The sequence below is a fragment of the Monodelphis domestica genome, chromosome 2 (assembly GCF_027887165.1).
Source record: "Monodelphis domestica isolate mMonDom1 chromosome 2, mMonDom1.pri, whole genome shotgun sequence".
Classification (NCBI taxonomy): Eukaryota; Metazoa; Chordata; class Mammalia; order Didelphimorphia; family Didelphidae; genus Monodelphis; species Monodelphis domestica.
Window position 1 is genome coordinate 185,388,234 of NC_077228.1, and position 22,552 is coordinate 185,410,785.

General features: G+C 41.8%; 1 protein-coding gene across 5 annotated transcripts in view; it reads right to left on the minus strand.

Moving 5' to 3' along the window:
* Positions 1-6,414: 6,414 nt before the first annotated feature.
* The window catches only part of HLF (HLF transcription factor, PAR bZIP family member), a 76,627-nt gene continuing 60,489 nt past the window's right edge, over positions 6,415-22,552 (minus strand). For 3 of the 5 annotated variants that reach the window (XM_007481847.3, XM_007481848.3, XM_007481849.3), the window contains exons 3-4: positions 17,257-17,477; positions 6,415-11,070 (exon numbers count right to left, since the gene is read on the minus strand). In XM_007481847.3, coding sequence (XP_007481909.1) covers positions 10,852-11,070; positions 17,257-17,477 — 440 coding nt within the window. In that variant the 3' untranslated portion in view covers positions 6,415-10,851. The remainder of the gene's footprint in view (positions 11,071-17,256; positions 17,478-22,552) is intronic. The other 2 variants (XM_001363488.4, XM_056816561.1) reach the window with 1 other exon arrangement.

Sequence of the window (22,552 nt, forward strand, 5' to 3'; positions counted from 1 at the left end):
GTTCTGTGAGCTCTGTCAGTGGCTGTATTGCCCCCTTGTTCTAGAATCTCTGGGCAATTTTCTTTGATTATCTCTTGTATTATGATGTCGAGTTTGCTGTTTATTTCTGGCTTTTCTGGTTTTACTGTCTATTTCTTCCTTCAATTCTCCTAGTTTCTCCATTAGAAATTTGGGTGCTATATTATTTGGTGCATACATGTAATTATTCTTAAATTATCTCTTCTCCCTCTATTTTCCAAATTTGTCACCTTGTCAGTGAGATATTTTATGTTCTCTTCTAATTTCTTGGTCTTTTGGCTTTGCTTTATTAGTTCTTGCTTTAAAGCCTGGTTTTCCTTTTCAGTTTGGTCAAACTGGTTTTGCAGATGCGTGAATTTCTTTTGCATTATTTCCCATTTTTCCTCCCAGAAGGCTTCCATCTTTTTTATCATTTCTGATTCATATTCTTCATGGGTTTGTGGAGAGTTTCCATTTCCTTTGGAAGGTTTTGGAGCATTTGCTTGTGTTTCCTCTTCTATCTCCTCTGTGTTTTGTATTTTTGCTCCATAAAATGTGTCCAAAGTCACCCCCTTCTTCTTGGTTTTTTTTTTTTTTTGAATTTTGGGTTTTTTGTGCTTCTGTGGAGTTTGCCATCTCTATCTGAGTGGGAGGATTAGCTTTTCTTATCTCTGTCTGGCATTCAGAGGTTTTAGCCCTAGGCAGATTGTCCTTTCTATGGCTTGGCCCTTGTTTCTGTGCCTCAGCGGCTTCCTGGAGCTCTGAGGGCTGGTGATAGGATTAACCTCAGACTGAGTATGCCCTCAGGCATGGACCTTCAGTGAGACTCAGATGGAAAGATCTGGTCAGGGGGCTACAGGCTCCTCCTGTCTCTCTCTGTTTCCCTGCTGTCTGGGTGCCCCCTCGACTGGGTCAGGTTGTTTTCAGGATTCGGCCTTCAGCTCCGAGGCCCTTTTGCCAGCCCTGAGGGTTACTGTTGTTTCAGAAGACCCTGCACTCTGAGGGGGGAGGTGCCGTGGCTTCCTGGAGCTCTGAGGGCTGGTGATAGGATTAACCTCAGACTGAGTATGCCCTCAGGCAGCGACCTTCAGTGAGACCCAGATGGAAGGTTCTGGTCAGGGGGCTACAGGCTCCCCCCGTCTCTCTCTGCCTCCCTGATGTCTGGGTGCCCCCACGACTGTCTCAGGTCGTTTTCAGGGGGCGGCCCTCAGAACAGCCGGCTCCCGAGGCCCCCCTGCCTGCCCTGAGGTTCCTGCTGCTGCCTCGGACTCAGCACTCTGGGTTGGGTGAGATGGGTCCTGGGACCTTCCCTTTGCCTTCCCCTTAGATCTGAGTGATCTTGGGCTCCGACTCTTGGGGGGCCATACCTTTTGATCCAGGTCCAGGGGGAGTGTCTCCGGGGTCTATTCTGCTGTTTGTTTTGGATTTCAATGCCCTAGGAGCATTCCGTTTGAGATCGGTAAGGAGGGGTTTCTGGAGCTCTGAACTTTAGCTTTCTCTAAGCTGCCATCTTGACTGGAAGTCGGAAACTCTTTTTAAGAAGATGAGGTGTTGGGGCAGCCAGGTAGCACAACAGATAGAACACCAGGCCTGGAAATGGGGAAGATCTGGGTTCAAATTCCATCCCCCAATATTCCCTCTCCTGCCTCCATAAATTCATGCAAATTGCCTAGAATGAACTCCTTCCCTATCTCAACTTCTTCAACTCTCTCTTCTTTTCTTATGGCACAGCTTGATCTTTTTTTCTTCTTTCTGTATCTCTTGGTTTTTCCTCTCTCTCTCTCTCCCCCTCTCTTCCAACCAAAGTATTACTCCATATCTATCTCCATACATATTGTATTTCCCCACCTCCATCCCCTTGTCCAGCAGAGCAAGGCAACCTGTTGAGCTGCCACTGTGGGTGCTGTAGCTCCTGCCTCTCCAGCAATCATTGCTGACGACCCCGAAGGGAAATTCTCACCATCAAATCCTTGGATTCATCAAGTGGTTTAGCATTAAAAATCAATATAAATTTATCAGAGGAAATATTACAGAATTTGCATTACTCCCTGCCGTACTGCTACACTCTAAGAAATATGGGACTTTTCCATCTGACTTGTAACTAAAAACTGTTCTCCCTTAGAAAGTGAGCTCCTAGAGGGAAATGACTCTTTTCTATTTGTATACGCCACACTTAGCCCAGTGCTTTGCATGGAGAAAATGCTTAATAAATGCTTTATTTATTCTTGTTAAATTATATATATTTATTAAATTCATTAATTTGTTTATTCATTCATTCATTCAAACTTGGAAACTCCAATGAGCAAAGTCCTAGTTATCACATACACTTTGCCCACCTTCCTTGCTTCTTTAGCTTCCAGGGATGGGCATTCATGGTAGGATGCAATGGATGAGATTTAGGCAAAACACCTGGGAAATGGATCTTAGAAAAGTTGAAGTTTTATTTCAAACTCAAATCTCTAGAATCTGGAGTTCTGAGCTCAGAAAGGTGGATTTTTTTCCAGCTCCTCTTCTTTTTATGCATTTTTTCCCTTAGTAGGTGTATTATGCATGTATGTTTAGGTTTCTGTATACACCTAAGCAGGGAGTGAGGGAGAAACAGGGAAAGAAAGAGAAGTGAAGGAGAGGAAAGGAGAGACACAGGGAGACAAAGACAGGGTGAGAGGGAAAGAGGGAAGGAGGAAGGGAGAAAAAGGAAGAGACAAAGACAGACATAAAGAGAGAGGGAGGGGAGGAGGAAGGGAGAGAAAAAGGGAGAGACAGACAGAGACAATGAGAGAGAGAGGGAGGGAAGGAGGGAGAGGGAAGAAGGGAGAGAAAGAGAGAGACAGAGAACAAGACAGAGAGGGAGGGAGGGAAGGAGGGAGGCAGAGAAAGGGGGGAAAAGGGATTGAGACACAGAAAGACAAAGACAGAGAGGGAGAGGGAGGGAGGGAAGAGGCAGGGAGAGAAAGGGAGAGAGAGACAAAGACAGAGGGGAGAAGAGGGAAAGAAAAAAGGAGCGAGAGGAAGGAGAGAGGTGGGAGGCAAGGAGAGAGAAAGAGAAGGAGGGAAGGAAGGAGAGACAGGCAGAGAGACAGGGAGAGGGAGTAAAACAGGGAGGGAGGGAAGTAAGAGAGAGGCGGGAGGAAGCAGGAGACAGAGATAGAGATTGCAAGAAATTATCTATATATTTTATCAAGAGATCATTTTCCAAGCTCAAAGGGATAATTTCCTGACTTCTTCCCTGCAGCCCCTGGCTAAAATTTTAAGGCTTCTCAAAAACAGGAGAGGCTCTTCAGTCACAATGTTTTTCAAGAGATGAAATGAATTTGCTGACAGAAGAGAAGGGAGCTTTCTATATGGTCCTTCAGGGATCTGAGGTTTTCTTTCTTTTCTTTTTTAATGTATAGGACAAAGACATTCAACCCCAGAGAGCAAGTGATAAGGCTACTCACAGTGTGGGAGGTACAGGAAAGCAGACAAGAGGCTCCAGAGAAGACAGTGGTGCCTTGCAGGCAAGAACTCACCAGGGGATAACTAACTCTAGCTTTTTACACAGGCATTTAATAGCTTTCCAAAGAGAAAATGACTTTTTTTCTTTGCCCAACCTCCAGAGAAAGGGATGAGTGCTAGGTTTGAGTTCTGGCTTTGCCATTTACAACCCAGTGTGAATCTTAAAACTGCTCAAACTCTACCTTAAAACATTTGGTTAAGGCTATTCCCATTTAAACAATGGAAATACTTGATCAGGAATGTATTGAGAACTTAAGTACTCCACCCATATTTAGGCATACCTTAAGGGGAAGATAAAGTTGTAAAACTCCTTACTGAACAATGAAAAAGTCCCCAACCCATACTTATAGTGAGGCAAAAGCCCTCATAATCTAGGTCTATTTTTAGATCTAATACAAAAGGGCGCTAAGTGCCTATGAAGGTCAAATTAATCACTAAAAGGGCAAGCTTAGCAAAAGAGATGTGAATTACTCAGAAAGTTTTAGTCTACCCAGAGAAGGTGATAACAAGATGTGAATTAAGAATGGTCAGTCCTTTGGAAAAACGTCTACTGTGACTGGTAGACATGAAAACTTAGGGGAGGTGACATAGGAGAAAATTCTCTTTAAAAGGAGCTGCCTGAACTAGTTCAAGAAGAGAGTTCAGATCAGATGAGCTCAGGAGCTGAACTGGAGGGTCTCTCTGAACACTAGACTAGAGTTTTCCCTAGGTCCTAGCCTTCCTATTATCTCCTCTTACTCTCTCTCCCTTTCCTTAATTCCTTCATTTATATTAATTAAAATCTCCATAAAACCCAGCTGACTTGGTATATTTCATATTTGGGAATTTTTCCCATGGTGACCACTTTTGATATTAAATCAAGACATTAAAAATTATCTTTATGCTTTTGGCAATTCAAAGTCGTGAACCCATATTTTTGCAGTCACAGTTTATGGCAACCACTCTTTTGTCTGTAACACCAGGTGAGGTGAGACAAGTCCCAATCCCTCTCTAGGCCTCAGTGTCTTCATCAATAAAAATTAGGAAGTGGGACTAGATGACCTATATCCAAGATATCTTTCAGCTTTAAAGCCTACGAAAGTTGAGCAAATAATAGGCTCACCTTAATTCAACACTTTCTCCTCCAAACTAGCATTTATTGTTTGGAGCAGTCCAAAGCAGCCTGGGAAGAAGGTTGTTTTCGGGGGGGGGGGGGGGGGGGATCTGGATTCTAATTTCTCAAGTAACCTCAATTTAAAAAAAAAGCCTCAGTCTAAATTGGGAACTACCACCCAAATAGATGCTCAGACACCTTACTTTCTGGAAGGATACCTAGCTTTGGGCCTACAACAGCTATTCCCTGAGGTTAAGCTCACCTCCTTCCAAGAATATCTAGGCAAAACTCTTAAGCTTGGGTGGGAAGGAACAAAAGAGTCACAGAATCATAGACTTGGACCCAGAAAGGAGCTCAGGCTTCATTAAGTTCAATCTCCTCTCATTTTATAGATGAGGCAACTTAAGTAGAGAAATTATTAAATGAGAAGATTGAGAGGTCAGAGAGGCAGGAGATCTGTGAGGTGGACTCATGTTCTCTGAACTTGTAATTAAAAAACACTTTTTTTTAACCCTTCCTTTCTGTCCTAGTAACAACTCTAAGGCAGAAGGGTTAGGCAAATGCAGTTAAGTGACTTGCCCAGAGTCACACAGCTAAGAAGTATTGGAGGCCACATTTGCACCCAGGTCCTTTTGTCTCCAAACCTGACTCTATCCCTAGAGCCACCCAGCTGCTGCTGTCTTCCTATTGAACCAATTTCCTTTTTACCTGAATCCTGTATTAACTGAAAAGTTGTACTAACACCACCCAAAAAGCCAACCACCTTGGAAGGACTGTGTCTTGGGAAAGACTGACAGTAATACAATGACTGGGAATTTTCCCAGTTGGCTCCATGTGGTAGCTGCGATCATTTGTCTCCCTTGTCTTGTTTAAAGACTTATTCTAATATAAATACTCTAGTAGTTATGATTTATTTTTCAGAATGACACCTGTTTCCATCAGAATACCTGAAGGCCAGGGTGAATCAGGCTCTTCACATGAGATTTTGTTCAATAATGTGTGCCTTCTTCATTGGTTTCCCAGTCTGTTAAATGGGAGGCCTCATTCTGTATTTCCTTAAATCCCCTTCCTAATACGGGGTCCAGTTAGCTGCCTTGGCAATAGAACCACTGGGTGAGTTAAGACTGGCTCTTTCTGTAGAAATTCTACTCATTATCATGGAAAGGATGCTGAAAGGCCATTTCATCCATCTCCATCTTTAAGCACCGTCCTACATTCTGCATTTTTCCTACCCTATCCCATCTCCTAAATTCATTCTAAACATCTGTCAGGTCTTAGGGAAAGAATAGGGATCAGAAAAGGGACAAGACCTATAATATCATCAATATAGGGGGTTTCCAAGTGAAGAAATTCTCTCTGCCAACAGAGAATGGCACTTTATTTGAAATTTAGTCTTAGAAAGTTGCCTAGAAGAGGGTGGGTATGTGCTTAGTGGATTGAGAGCCAAGCCTTGAGAAGGAAGGTCCTGGGTTCAAATATGGTCTTACATACTTCCTAGCTGGGTGAACCTGGGCAAGTCACTTAACCCAAGATGCCTAGCCCTTACTGCTCTTCTGCCTTGGAACTGATACACAATATCGATTCCAAGTTGGAAAGTAAGGATTATTATAAAATAATAACAACAATGATAAAAAGGTGTCAGGGAGGAACTAGAACCCATATCTTTCTGGGGCTAAGGCCAGTTTTCCACCTATATTTCACACTGTCTCTCATTTGGTGAAGAAAATGCTTAGAAAAATCTCAACGTTCTCTTTAAGTAGGCGTTATAATTATTATGAAAGGGCACGAAGTGAGTTTTAATCCCTGGCAGACCAAAGTACAGATACATGGAGAAGACAAATGTTCAAAGTTTATTAAACATTAAGAATTAACAGACAAAAGTTTGGGTTGAACAACATATATGATGCAATCCTGTATCATGACGCACAATTTTCAGCAGATCGCCTAGGTGAATGCAAGTTTTTTTTAACAGATACAATCTTGTGGTGTTCCCCAAAATTACAATGGTTGTTCACTGGATAAAGTTTGGTCTGGTGGTCTCAAATGAAAGGTCCCAGTGTCCTTAAGTATCACAAAAGAAGAAATGTAAAAGAACAAAAGGGCACTCATCTTACCAGTCAAATATAAGCCACCAAGCCTACGGCAAGACTTGTTTCTGTTGACTTTCAATTCACTCCCAGTTGCAGAGAGAAGAACTTAGCAGGGACCTCAGGCTTTATGGAAATGTAGGAGTGGAAAAGTCATAGTGGGGAGGTGGCAAGATTCAAGGAAGAGAGTGAGGACCACTTGAGAGCTGGCCACTTAGCCTGGACTCAGTCCTGCCATCACCCAGTTGAAGTCTTAGATCTCTGATGCTGGGTTCTCCCTGTACGGGGGGCAAAATCCCACCTCTTATGGTATTGCCTAATAAGCAATAATGTTATCCCTCTCATAAATAATATTTAAAGTACACTACAGCCTTGAAGGAAGAAGTATTTCCTCCACCAATGCAGATTTTAATCCATCCAAACCCTGGAAGACTGATGAGATCCACAGTAAAAGTTCTTACTTGAGGGAATTCCTATTATTCTGCACTGTTAGCTCCATTCATAGTTGATCTATCTCTATCTGGTCATGGGCCAAAAGAAGCCACAGAAATAGAATGAAGAGTATTTACTTGTTGAAGGAATTTATTGTTATCCATCAACATCCCTTAGTGAGAGAGTGGGCTGCTTAACTTGATCTGGCTGATGATAAACTTTTGAGACTTCTCTGCAAGTCTAGTCAAAAAGAATTGTCAAATGTGGATGCCAGCAAGTTTCTAGTTTATAAACTCCTGTTTCAAGTTTCAACTCAATTCCTATGGAGGTGATGTGATCTTTGAAATCCACTTTTAATGGCAATTAATCCCTGGAAGGTGTTTATAATGATGGATGAAAGTGACAATGTGACTTTTATAATAGAACAATGTTCAATCAACATTATTCTAAGGGTGACTGGACTGAATTTCTCTCTCTTGTTTGTTCCAGATCTCACCAAGTCAAAGCATGAGATTACTTCCACTTCAATGACCAGAACTATTAACCTTCCTGGTATGACTAGCTCAAGTGTGTGGGGGGCAAGCAGGTGAAGGGAAAGGGGGGAGGGGGAAGGGGGGAGCAAGAAGAGAGAGGAGAGACAGAAGAATGAGAAAGAGAGAGGTAAAGAGAGGAAAGAAAAGGGGGGAGAGAGAGAGAGAGGGAGGGAAGGAGAGAGAGGGAGGGAAGGGGAGAGGGGGAGGGAAGGGGGGGGAGAGAGAGAGAGAGAGTGAGAGAGAGAGAGAGAGAGAGAGAGAGAGAGAGAGAGAGAGAGAGAGAGAGAGAGAGAGAGAGCGCAACAGATATAAGGCACCTGTGCAGACTCAGAAGTATTTAACTTGTAAAGACGAGGTAGCTGCTTTAAACCTCTCCTGGCACACAACAGAAAGAATGTGGTGGGTTATTTTTTTTTCCTTTTCCACAGAAAACATCTGTGATGTTCATTCCTTACAAACAAGCCCATTCCAAGAAAGATCAATGTTGTTTGCTCAGCTGCCTTTTTATACTTGATGAGCTAGGATGGTCCAAAATGCAATCCACCAACACTTTTCCACTTGCAAGATATAATTTCTGTCACTGACTTCACAACTGTTAATTATGGCTATTTAAATGTACCCATATCATTAAGAATATGTCAATTACCAATTCCACTGCAATTAACCACTGCCTCCAAAAAATCCAAGTTCATAATCATTTGAGTTTGAACTGATATCCTATCTCATTCCAGTCTACCTTTGGGAAGCCAACTTTTCAATGCTAGCTGACATGGATTTCCACTCTACCCCCTTACCCATCTCCCTCTATGAGTTGTTGTTAGGGGACAGAGTTAATGCCAGTTTATCAGTTTTGCCACATTCACAAAGATGCTACTAACAGACTTTACTAAAGGGCTGATAGTGAGGACTGGGTACTCTGGAGTCAGGAAATTAGAAAATCTCATTGAAGAAAAGAAATATTTAATCTAGAACAAAATGCTCCATCTTTTTTTTTTAGTAACATTGCAGTCTGTTGACATAATATACTCCAGTGAAACAAGGAACAATCTTTGTTAAAGGAGAAACATCTAGCGAATTACGGACCAAACACTTAGCACCAATATTCACCCCACATTTCAACACCGTATTTGAGACTTGTGTCTGCAAAAGGGAGCATGGGGCTGTTCCAAAGACTTGCAGCAGGAAACCCATCCTAGCAATATGTCATTCTAGAGTGAACATGAAAATTTTGTGGCAGATGCTTTTCCTAAAAAATACTGTTATCGTTCAATAAATATTTGACTAAAATCCATTTTGTGCTTCTGGGTGATTTTGACTGACTTACTTTTTAAGTCCTAAAAGAAAATACGAAAGTTCCTTATGTATTTATAAGCATGAAGCATTGTGGCAAGTCTCAGTACTGTCATAAAATTTTCTTTTACAGCAGAAAACATGCTGATGTGTCAGTGATTGGCTTGAAATAGTAAAGATTTCAAAAACCCCAAAGCATTCCTTCTCTGTACAATAATGGTGAATATATATATATATATATATCTTTGCTATATAATTTTAAAACATGGAATAACTTTTTTTCCTTTTCTCTTTGCTATATATAATATATGTCTTTCAAAATACATGGTCAGTATTTGTATTTGAAAAATACTGTACAAAAAAAACCTTCCTATAATTACTCTGTATAAACATTAAACAATTTTTTTTAATAATTTCCCCTTTTGGTCTAGAGTAAACATTCAAATCGATTGGATTAACCACAGTTTATGACAACATCATCCCCTTCTGAGATACACCAGTGTCTTTACATTCATTTTTTTTTTCAGAAGTCCACTTTATAACAGAACTTACATCCAAAAGCAAACAGCAATAAAGCAATAAAGGAAATTCCAGAATCATTATTATTTCACGAATAATTTCAAGACAACACCAGGGTAGAGAAGAAAAAGGGGCAGGGCTTTAAAAAACATCTAATTTACTAACTTAATTAAAATCATTTTTAGAAACAGCAAGAGTTTTCACAAAAAATATATATGTATATATATTTTACAAAAGTGAAAAAAAATCTGAAAGCAGTGAACTATGTTCTGGATATCTGTCATCTTCAACTAGGACAAGGGGAGAAAAATGCCAAATGAAATTTGGGGTGGGGGCAGGGTGCAACACAATTAAACTCCTTTTGGTGTCAAAAGCTGATGAGAGTGAGACTTGTTATTTGGCTCTGGTATCAATGAATAGCCCATCTTCTCATAGACCCAGCATCTTCCTCTGCCTCTCCTATCTGGGGATGTTCTGGGCATGCTCAAAATGCATCACTTTCTTTTTTTTTTCTTTTTTCTTTTTTTAAGACAATGAAACTCTCAGGTAGGGAATGATCCTACGTCCACTAGTAAGACTCAGGCAGCATGCTCTAGCATACAACAAGGTTATTGCTTTAGGTACAGACAGTGCAAAAAACACTCTGTGTTTCCCTAGTAATGGTGCTCTTACATAGCTGGGGCTTGGAGACTTGAAAGGAAACTTAGCAGATAGGATAAGTAAATATGGGGGCCCTAATGAATCTAAACAACACTTGAGATCTGTAGACAAGTATCACCAGAATTTAAAAAGATGAGGAAAGCAATCTCTAAATTAATATTTCTGCAGTGTAGCACTAAGTTATTCTGTGCACCTTATTAGCATGTTAACGTTTGATTAAACATAAACAATAGCTTGTACTCTTAAAAACTGAGATCTACTTTTTTTTTTTTAAACTGGGATCATTCTGTCTAAATCCAAGGAAAAGGGTCAAAAGAGTAATAAAGGACTTAAGCAGCACTGACTGGGGGGCTGAGAGGGTCAGGATGCAGGAGACAAAGGAGAGAGAGAATAGCCACCATCGTTCTCAATAGTCCAAGTAAAAATGTGGCACTTTTTAAAAAAAACTAAATGAAAAGTCAGAGGTGAAAGGAGAGGGGGATAAGGAAGGTGCTTCATAAAAATGGAAAATGCACCTGTACTTATTCTCCCACCTTGGTGCATACAATGTATGTGCCCGTGAGTGCACACAGACACACACACATCACATACATACAAATACACACACGTACACACACGCACACACAAGTCAGTTTTTGTCGATGCTTCTAGTAAAGTGCTGATGACAGCAAGGTTGGTTTGGATGTGATGTTATCAAACAGGAAACTGTCCATCTATTCAAATGCCAACCCATAAAAATGCCATCCTACAGGGGGCCGTGCCTGGCCTCATACTTGGCAAGTATGTTCTTGCATTTACCCAACTCCTTCCGCAAGTCAGCCACCTCCTGACGGAGGGCCGAGTTCTCTTTCTCCAGGAATGATGCCCGTATGGCAATCTGATTCTCCTTCAGCCTCCGGGCGTCTCGGGAGCGCTTGGCAGCCATGTTGTTCTTTCTACGTCTTGCCCAGTATTTGTCGTCCTGCTCATTAGTTGCAGAAAGAAAAGAAACAAGATATTAGATTTCAGCAAAACTCCAGGACACTCAGATACCACACTAAGGACAGCCTGGTCATTCTTCTTAGACTCCCTCCTGTGAACCTGCAGGAATTTTTAGGCCCTCAGGCATTCTCTGGTCCCACCCTTACACTGAGCTCTAAAGAGGAATTTTTGAGCCCCAGACAGTACCACAAACCACACTTGGGAACAAAGGGCCAAAGGGTGCCCTCTGGTGGAAGGGCAAGTAAGGGCTGGGAGGGAGCATTTAGTCCTGTTGGTGCCCTCAGGCAAAACACCAGTGGTGTCACCCTAGTAATGGCTCTGCCCTTACCTTCTGAAGGCTTTCTTCCTCTCTAGTGTTTCCCTCCTAGAAGATTATTGTTCCTCCTTCAGACTCATGGAAAGACTGGGCATTCACCCATCAGGTAAGGGGCACAGTCCAAGCAAGAAAAAGTTCATCACATAGATTTTTTTTTAATATACCAGCCCTGTGATTTCATTGAGGAACTCTCCAGAGAAAAATTTCCTCTACGAATGCAGCAACCTTTCTTTTTATTTTTAATTAATTAAATGTTTTGGGGCTATACATGTGTCATCATGCAAAACATATTTCCATATTATTCATTTTTGTAAGCAAATAATCTTATAAAACCAAAACCCCAAATCATATATCCAGATAAACAAGTGATACATCATATGCTTCCATCTGCATTTCTACTCCAGCAGTTCTTTCTCTGGAGGTGGAGAGCATTCTTTTTCCTAAGTCCCTCAGAATTGTCCTGGATTGCTGATAGTAAGCAAAGTCTATCACATTTATCAGCAACCTTTCTAAAAAACTTTTATAATCTCAGAGGCTTTAAGGGGTTAAAAGACTTACCCACGATCACTAGTATGTCTCACACACACACATACACACACACAAATATAAGTCAGCTTTTATTGATGCTTCTGGTAAAATGCTGATGACATTCTCTATGTATATATGCATGAATGAATATATGTATGCATTATTGGTACGTAGTCCTAATTCTATATATAATTTCTGTCTCTGTCCAAATCTGTGTGTGTATATTTCTAACTATCTACATTCAGTATAGCATTAAATATCATTGACAAATTACAAAAGTGAATTATTTTCTCATGGATAATCAGGAATTGACGACATAATCTCTCCACTAGGGAATTTAGAGACATACACTATTATTGCATGTTTCTGTGAGATACAGGAGGGGCCGGGAATATTTAAGGAATGGGCCAAACCGAGTCCCAAGGAGATGAACTTTCCATATTCTTCACTCAAATTCTTATCCCGAGGTTCCTTTTCCTGTCCCCAACATTTCTCTCTGTCTCTCTCTCTCTTTCACACACACACACACACACACACACACACACACAGGGGGAGAGGGAGGGAGGAAGGGGGAGGAGAGAGAGACAGAGAGAGAAGGGGGAGACAGACAGACAGAGACAGAGACAGAGACAGAGAGGGAGGAAAGGGAGAGAAATAGAGGAGAAAGAGAGAGAGACAGAGAGAAAGATTTCGTATGTTCCTGACAGTCCTTTCTTATAGACCTTATTTAACCTGGTTGATACTTAGATCCTCATTGATGGTTGATAGGAAAGCAATCCTACTTTCCATCAAACAAAAAATAAAAGAAAATCCTCTTAGGAAAAACACCCCCCACCTAGATCTTGCTTTAGAACTCCCCATGTAGGTCCCCCGCTTCTCAAAATCAGCTTTAGGCAATTCATTTATGAAGCCACCTGAGCCCCATCCCTCTTTATTTTAACAAATTGCAGAAACAAATCTCTTAATCCCAGACTGAAAGGGGCAAAGCTGATGTCTGCAGTCACGTGCCATCCAGGAAGCCCTGAGGGACCTAATCTTCTTATTCTTCCCCAGAACCCTAAGGGTCATGGTGGATGCATGTGATTATGTCTGAGGGGCCGGAATTATCTCCTAGGCCTGCTCCCAGTACTTTGAGATCTGTTTTTCATGGCCAAAGCCTTGGAGGGAAATAGAATTATTACTGAGGAGCTGGCATGCTATTAAAAACCACTGCTGTAGTAGCTGGCAGCAGACTAGAGGGCTGGCCTGAAGTCAAGAAGACCTTTACCAGCTGGGGAACTCTGGGCAAGTGAAATTAGCCTCTGTTTGCCTCCGTTTCCTCAACTATAAAATGGGTACAATAACAGCATCCACCTCACAAGGTTGCTGTGGGTGCCCAATGAGAGTATATTTGTAATTAAATCTTAGCACAGTGCCTGGCAAATAGTAGGTGCTTACTAAATGCTTATTCCTTTCATACTGGTCCCTACAGAGACACCCATTCTATGTGGTCCTGGCTCTCACTCCTGCCCATCATCCCAGGTGTCATCACCATGAAGATGCTCACAAAGAAAGGGGGGTTAAAACTTCCCTGAGGTGGTCATGCAGTCCAGGCAGAAGATGAAGAAGAGGGCAGGTCAGGCACATTTGCAGCCTCCATCCCAGGCCCACGACAGAGAGGGACAGCTGTCACAAAGTTCTTTCTTCTCTGCCCACCTCCCTGTCTGAGTTCCTTAATGAATCTGCACATTCTATCCTCCTCCCCCAGCAAATCTCTACGGCTCAGGCGTCCCCCCACCAGCCCTGCCTTCTCCCAAAATGCTGCAACGTTCCAAAATTACCTTCGTGCCTCCCACCCTCAAGTCGAAGTACTCATTCCCTTCTCTGCCTTAGTCTACTTTAATCAGCTTGCTTTCTGAACCAAGAGAACTGACAGAATGCTCTTCAGCTTCTTAACTTTCTCAACAGTCTTTCCTCATTAATCCTCTTAGTTTTCTAATTGGTAGAAATTCAGCAGCCTTAAATTAAACTATCCTGCAGCTGAGTGCCTCTGGATGAATCACTTCCTTTTTCTGGGCCAGTTTCCTTCCATAAAATGGGGATTTTTCGGATTAGATGGTTTCTAGGGTCTCTTCTAAATTTTGAAACAAAGATTCTGATGCATTCCAACCATTCCTAGGCTGTCCCATAGAGAAAGGGGGGGAGGAAGTGGGAGTGGGAATAGAAACATGGCTAGAGGCAGCTAGATGGCTCAGTGGACAGAGCAGCAAGCTTGAAAATGAGAGAAGCTGGGCTCAAATCTGATCTCAGATACTTTGGCGCTCTGGGCAAGTCACTGATCCATCCCCAAGGGTCTAGCCCTCACCCCTCTGCTGGCTTAGAACTGATGTTCAATATTGATTCTAAGGTACAAGGTAGGGTTAGTTCTTTAAAATAAATAAATAATAGAAATACGGCTCTATCTGGGGAGGGGAGGCAAAAGAACAAGGCTGAGGCAACACATCAAAGTTTCTCTGCTCCCTTCCATTTCCATACTTCTTTCCCCTGTCATGTCTCTGAGCTTCCTCCTCTCTCAGGGTTAAGTACTTGTCTTACTGCCCAAAGTTCTCTTAGAGGGCACCCTCTTCCTTCAGGGATCCATCCTCTACAATGCTTGCTACCATCCCCTCCACCCCCACCCGCCATCACAATTCTTGGGATTCAGTTAGTGAACTGCAGTTTTCTCACCTCCAAAAAGCAGAGCATGTTAGATGGTTATCCTCAAGATTCTTCCCCAGCTCTAACATTCCAGTTATGGGATGAAACGGATTCATATGGAAAGAGTCTCCTCTCTGACTACATCCCTGGGATGTTTGCTCATAAACCCAAATGGATTCATAACCAGTAGAACATTGATAGGTACAATAACCATGGAGGAATTATTTTGGGTTTTGGACTCATTAATGAGAAGACAAAATCTTTCTTTCACAATTCCCATCTCAATTTACTCTCTGAAGGGGTTAGAGGGAAACCGGCCCACAAATTCTCCTTCCTGGGGTTCCCCATTTTCATCTTTACTTCTCAACACTCTATTGGTAATGGTCCTAACCTGCCTCAGCAGTGGTTTCTATAGCATGCCCCTCGATGTTAATTCCATTTTCCCCAGGGCTCTGAGCATGAAAAGTAGATTTCAGAGTACTGGGTGCAGGCCTAGGGATAATTTGGGGCCCTCTTACACAACCACATTCATGACCGTTGCGGGTGGAATGGAATCTCCTTGTTTATTACAGAGGGTTAACATATATCTCATCCAAAACCAAGCTTGATCGGGTATCCTAGAGGTTGCTCTATCCTGACTCCTGCAGCCTTGAGGCCCATGGGAAGGAGTAAAATGGTGAGACTTCTTGGCTTCTTTGGTCCTCGTAAGTTAGAAACAAATCTTCAAAAGCTTCACCACTCAAAAATCCATTGTACCATACTATTTCCCCCTCCCCACCATGATTTTAAAAGTGTGGGGTTTTCAGACTTTATAAAAGTACTAATAATTAGTTATTTCTATTAGGTACTTGCCACTTATGCCTAATCCTCACCAATTTAAATTATAATTATGCATCTATTAATTGATTTTATTCTACATTTTATCCAGTTACATTTGCTATTGTTCATATACATTCAGCATTTCATAGTTTTTTGCTAACACTGCTCTACTATTTTCTTTTTCATTTACAAAAATTGTCAGAAGCAATTTGTTTTTGAGGGGGAAGGGATATAATACTATGTGATCAGGAATCATTTTACTACCAAGAGTATTTGGAATCTTTGACTATTACATCCTTTACCTACGGAGACATTTGGGTCTTGGGAACCCTCAGGCTTTTCCCCAGGAGTGAAACAACCCCATTTAGCAGCACTTTGGGAAACTTTCAAATGTCTTGGAAAGCTGTATTAGATGGGCTTCCCAGCTTAAGTGCAATGGATACAGTCCTGAAATATAGGTAGAATTTAGGTAATAAGGAAATAAATCAGGGAAGAGCAACCAATTGGAAGAAAGTATACTACCATCTTGAATATCAGTCCCAAATGGACTGTAAGCTACTTGAGAGCAGGGACTGCATATTATCCTTGCTTCTTACTGCCCAGAACAATGACTTGTACTTTTGACCCTGAGTAACTATTTACTAGGAAAAAAAACCCCATCAATAGATAAATGTATGAATGACTACAAATTTCCAGCCTATGTAACCATCATTTTCCTCAGCTTCTTAAAAGTCAATTTGATCAAGAAGCTGGGGCTTGGGTTATATTTTGCTGTTTTTCTATCCTGTCTTAAGGGTAGCAGATTCTGCTTTCTCTATCCCTTTAAAATCTAGTTTTCAACTTGAGATTTACGATGGAACCAAGACTCAACACGACCTTATAACTGAAGTTGTTGCCAGGAATTTAAATTGGACTGTTACAGGAGTTAATACTGTTATTTCATCCCTACTCCTTACTCCCCCTGAGATCATTCTAGAAACTGAAGGTGGGAAGTATTAGCATAAATCAGTTAAAGAAAGCTCGCATTCCCCCTTATTCCAACAAAAGAGTTTTCTACTTTGTGTACCATATTTGGGATTGGGTGAATAGGAGGGAGGAGGAGGGGGCAGAGAGTTATTTCTACATACATCACTGGATCTGAGATCTCATCGCAATAGTCATTTTCCCCAACAGCACAGTAGATTACATCCCATCCATGCCTTTTCATCCTACGGTACTCTTGTCCATATCCTCCAGAAACCCTCTAAGAGGATATATCCACTCAACATGGTAAGAGCACTCCTCCAGACCTTCTGACCACGAATGGCAGTCAAACCCCAACACTTATCTCTTGCTCTCACTCCATGATCAGCCTACCAGTAAACATTAGCTTAACTATCAGGTGTCTTAGAGTAACCCGAATTGTAAGTAAAATGTCTGATTTCAAACACTAAATAATTGAAAAAGTTCTTTTTATTTGGCTTTATAATATATAATATATATTCCAGGAACAGATGTACATTCCCTATTCTATTTTTATTTGGCAAAGCAGAGATAAGCCAACCTGGGCTTAAGCATTCCTCCAGGATAAACTAAAAAGTGATAACCAGAAGCTATTTTCTGCTAAGGGCTTCAAAACTCTTAAAATGTTACTGATTCTCCTAATTTTTCTGTGAAATACAGAGTCAGGAAGGTGGGAAATTGAGACACAATGAGATGAAGTAATTTTCCCTCTTCCCAAAGGAAGAACAATCAAAAATCCATCTCTCTTAGCCACAAGATGCCATCCCTTTCCTCGGGTAAACCCTTTGAGTTTTCCTCTCTCAAGCCTAGTTACCAGTTCCAATTTACCTTCAGATCTTCAGGGATGAAGACTTTGCGAGCTTTCTTTATCATGGGCTGTGGCTTGAGCTCCTCCTCTGAGAACTTGCGTTTTCGAGGGTCAAACATTTCCTGGCCAGGGATGCTGGACAGAGCCAAGTCAGCTGGGTCCGGTTCATAACCCACGGGGACCTGGATGGTCTCAGGGTCAATGGGACTTGGCGTGTTGCGGTTTGTGGATAATATCTGACCTGTAATGACATAGGAGTTTTGAAACAGAAATACCCAAGGAGTTCCCCAAAGGTAATAGCAGCCCATTTTTCCAGGAGAAAGCAAAACTTAAAACAATCATCTCTTTTATTTCCATGCTCTGACATCTGCTCTTTTACCTGTCCAATATTATTCTTGTTAAAAAAAAAAAAGGGTAGTAGAGTTAAAAAAAAAATCCATACCTTCTATCTTACAATGAATAAATACTGTGAATTGGTTCCAAGGCAGAAAAGTGGTAAGGGCTAGGCAATGGGGATTAAGTGACTTGTCCTGGGTCATGCAGCTTGGAAGTATCTGAGGCTTCATTTGAACCCAAGACCTCCTGTCTCTAGGCCTGGCTTTCAATCCACTGAGCCACCCAGCTGCCTCCAAGGCTAATAAAATTTTGACTATTTTAATGATTTTAAAACCAGAGTCCACAAAAGAAAGGTAACCTGTTAAGCTTCACACAGTAGGTCTAATCATTTTTGTGTGGGGACAGAAATTTAAGATTCATAAACATTGACCAATAATTCCATGAGGCAGCTGGGGGGACAAGAGCATAGAGGGCTAGAACTGGATTCAAGAAGCCCTGAGGTCTGGGGGGACAGCTAGGTAGCTCAGTGAAAAGAGAGTCAGGCCCAGAGATAAGAAGTCTTGGGTTTAAATCTCAACTCAGACACTTCCTAGCTATGTGACCCTGGGCAAGTCACTTAACTCCCATTGCCTAGGCCTTGCTGCTCTTCTGCCTTGGAACCAAATACACAGTAAGGTAAGAGTAGATATTTTCTTTAAGACCTGAGTTCAAATTTGGAATCAGCCCACATAAGTCACTTAATGTATCTGCCTGTTTCCTCATCTGTAAAATGGGGATAAGAGTATCTACCTCCCAGAGTTATTGTGAAGCTCAAATGAGATAATATTTGTAAAGTTACTTGCTTAGTGCCTGCTACTTAACAAATCGTTATTCCCTCCCCCTAAATTAGACAGTGCCTATATTATCTCAATTTTGCAGGAGCGGAAACTGAAATTCAGAGTGTGACTCCATCCAGGCTCAAACTACTAGTAAATGTTAAAGCCAGGCCTGAAAACCAGATGTGTTCTGGCTCTCAGCCCATGATGTACACGGGGTTTGTAACCTCAGGGCCTGTGAGTGTTTTAAAAACATGGTGACAAGTATATATATCAACAGAATGCGTTAATTTTATTTCAGCTTCTTAAAAATGTGATTCTGAGAAGAGATACCTAGGCTTTCCTCAGCTGCCACAGAGGTCCATTACACAAAAAGACCAGACTTGTGTCGTCTCACCAATGCAGTCAATGGATTTCCTGCTAAAAATACACCCCAGACTTCCAGGGCTCTCCCCGACCCTATAGCAAGAATGTCACAGAAGGGCTTGGCGGAAGTTGCTGCTTAGGAACAAAAAGGGGTGTCCGCGGAGCTTTTGGTCCTGGCTTCAGATTTTACAAGCTGCTGCTTTCAAATCCAAAACATCAATGGGGAGGGGCTGGGCGGCTAAAATCACCTCACGCCTACTCCTTGCCGCTGCCAAGGTGTAGGAAAACAGAGATTCATTCCGGTTTCTCCAAAGCGTGTCCCGGACAGAAGCAGAAAGTCCACGGGGTTCAAGCTGGCCCCAGAAACTCTGAGTGGGATGGATCTATGGGGAAATGGAGGGGTGGGGGGTGAGTCTGCAAAGTCAAGGTCTCCAAATGATCTTTCAGAGTCTCCTTAGGTTCTGGATCCTTGTAGACAAAAGGGAGGAACTGGGCCCAGGAGGTCCTGTGGAGCAAAGGGCAGGGCTTCAGGGAGAGAGAAGCTCCCACCTTACCAACTGGAGAACACACACCGGGTAGGATCTTGTGTTTCTTGACTGGAGCAAGTGAAAGGTGTTTGAATGTACTCCCAAACCTAATCTACTCAATGGAAACTGCCTCTCCTTTAGCCTGTGAGGAGGTTCAACAGGTGGCAAGGAAGTGGCTGGACTTATCTGCTCACTGCCTCAGTTTCCTTATCTGTCAAATGAGCCGAAGAAGGAAATGGCAAACCACTTCAGTATCTTTACCAGGAAAATTCCAAATAAGGTCACAAAGAGGCGGGCATGACTGAACAACAACAAAAATACTAGCATTATTACTGTTATGATGATGATTACACTCAACTTTTTATCCTCCTCCAGGAAGTCCTTGATTAGGCAATCAACAAGCATTTATTTATATATATATGTCTAGAATTTAAGAGTATCCCATAGGGCCAAACTTCATCAATTATATGCATTTTTTTCATTCATAAGGCAAAGAAAATAGAGATAGTCGGATGAGAATTTTTATTTCAAAGTAATCTGCTTTTAATTTATACTTAAAATACATTTGCACAGAGAAGAGAAATTATAGTAATTAAAAAAATATATATACATCAATTAACATCTAGTCCTTCTCGGCATCAGGCCCTAACTGGGTGCCCAGCATTGGCCTAAGCTCTAGAATAGAAAAGACCATCCCTACTCATAAGGGAATCACATTCTGGTGGGAGAGACAATGGCAAGAAACTGTCAGTACAAGATGTATATACAGGGCAATCAGAAAAAGATTGCAGGGGGAAGTCATGGTACGGAAGGCAGGATTTTAAAGTGAATCTTGAAGGAAGTCAAGGAAGCCAGGAGTTGAGAGGAGGGCGTTCCAGGTATGGGGTCCAGCTAATAAAAAGTACTGATTCAGGAGATGGCACTTTGGAATATATGGAGGGGAGTCTAATATTACTATCCTAGAAGGATAGAAAAGGCCCTGATTGTGAAGAGCTTTAAAAACTAAACAAAAGGCTTTAAATTTGATCCTGGAGGTACTGGGTCTTCCCTAGCCAGAGAGCTGGGTCTCACTGCCTCAAAGGGGTTAATCCAGGAGTCTGCATGGAGTAGGTGGTCCAGGAGTGCTGGCCACTGCCAATGGCCCTTCGGCCAACAATGTTCTGTAACAGTAGCAGCTGGCACATAGAGAACGCTTTAAGGTTCAACAAGCACTTTGCTCATTTGATCTTAACAGCAACCCTGGGAAATAGGTGCCATTACTATCCCCATTTTACAACTGAGAACACTGAGGCAGACAGAGGTTAAGTGATCTGCCAAGGGTTGTATAACTAGCATGTATGTGAGGTGGGATTTGAACTCCAGCCTAACTCTGTGTCCAGCACTCCATCTACTGTGCTGCCTAGATGCCTTTGCATTTCAGCCCAATGCAGGGGGGAGGGGGTCTAAGAACTCTCTGATTTAATGCCATGCAGTTCTACCACCCCTACAGGCTGACTGGTGATAAGGTGTCTGAACCACAGATTAGACAGTAAGGTGGCCTGCTCAGGACCCCTAGAATCTTGCCCATGCTCTGTGGAAGATGAAATTTGCACTTGCCAAACATCCCACTAAGCCTTCTCTGCAAACACTGAACATTTGCATTATAACTTCCAAGAAGGAGCCCAGCCAAGCAGGCAGATTTTTGCTCTCAGAGATGCAAATGAGGTCTTACCGGCCTCCCTCCTTCTGCATGCCACATTTGCTAATTAATTATGAGGGACTCGCTTTCAAAAAAACATAAAAAAAATAAAAAAACCAAACCAAAACATGTGCTCTGGTGTTTTCTCTGGTTTGAATTAGAATTGGGTTCTGCAGAGAATTAAGATTGAGAGGGGAGATGAGGACAAAAGCCATTCTTTGCCTCTTCTTCTTAAAAGGGTCCTGATGACTGAGACTTCCAGGAAGGGCTGGGGAGGATCTGGGAGGGATAAAAAAGGTGGATCAAAGGGGACCAAAGAAAGCTGGAAAGACATCAGTTCTCCCCAAAGCTGGCTTTCCCTTCTGTCACAGGACTGGACGTGTTAATTTCAAAGAAGAGTGCTGAAAACTGTATGCTTCCTGTTATGCATGAATTTTAAAAGGAATTTTGCAGCTCATATCCCATTAGCTGGTTGACTAATGTTTTATCAATGACCGGCAAGCCAAGTCAATTGTGCCCATGTTGACAGAGACTGATAATTTATTGACTTACAGCTGTAGCAAGGCAATAAATTATACTTTAGTTTACTACTTATTCTCCATAGCTAATTGTTTCCCTGAGCCCCAGCTTGGGACATATCTCTCATTAGTTAAAAAAGCAAAACATTAGTTTGGGACTCAGATCCAATCTAGGCTGCTGATAAAGTGAAAAAGAACATTTGGGGGTCTGGGAGTCAGGAGATCTGAGCTCTCCTAGAGATGGAGCTCTACTCTCTGTACTTGAATTCGGAGCACCTGGCATACAGCACACACTTAATATTTAATGGTTGGTTGATTCTAGTTTGAGCTTTGCTCCTAATTAGTTGTGTGACCTTGACCATGTCACCTAACCTGAGTTTTATTACTTTATCTCCTCTAAAACAAGGGAATTGACCAAAATGACTTTCCAAAATGTCTTCTAGTACTGTCATATTACTAACTTACCTCTATCTTTAATGGTCATTAATCACTACCAAATAATTCAGTTGGAGGCTGACCCAAAGAACTAATAATTAAGGAATAATGCTTATGGCGAGCTGGAGGGCTTCCTTTTAAGCCTTGAAGGGACTCTGAAAATCTCGTCCTTAGAATTATATATTTAGAACTGGAGGAGATCTTGGAGGTTGTAGAGTCCAATTCCCAAATCCTTCATTTTGCAGATGAGTGGATGGAAAATCCCCAAGAGGTGAATGATTTGTCTAAGGTTGCACAATAAGTGATAGAGCAAGGATTCAAACTCAAGTCTTCTGACTCCAAAATCTAATTTCTTTCCACTGTACTATGAGCTGGTCTTACCACCCCTTTCTTCAGTCAGGCTCCTAGGGTACCCCCAAAGGAAGACAGATTCTCAAGTCATGGAAGCTACTTAGATTTAGGCAGTGACCCCATTCAGCTTTGTGTCCAGAAATTTCTTCAGGATTTATACCTTTATCCCAATCTACAGAAATTTCCCAGACATCAAAATCAAAAGCCTCTTATAGTATAGACAGGACCTTGATTTTGTGTAACACTTCAAATTTCAAGAAAAGTCTCCTTTTTAAAAAGCTTTGTAAAAT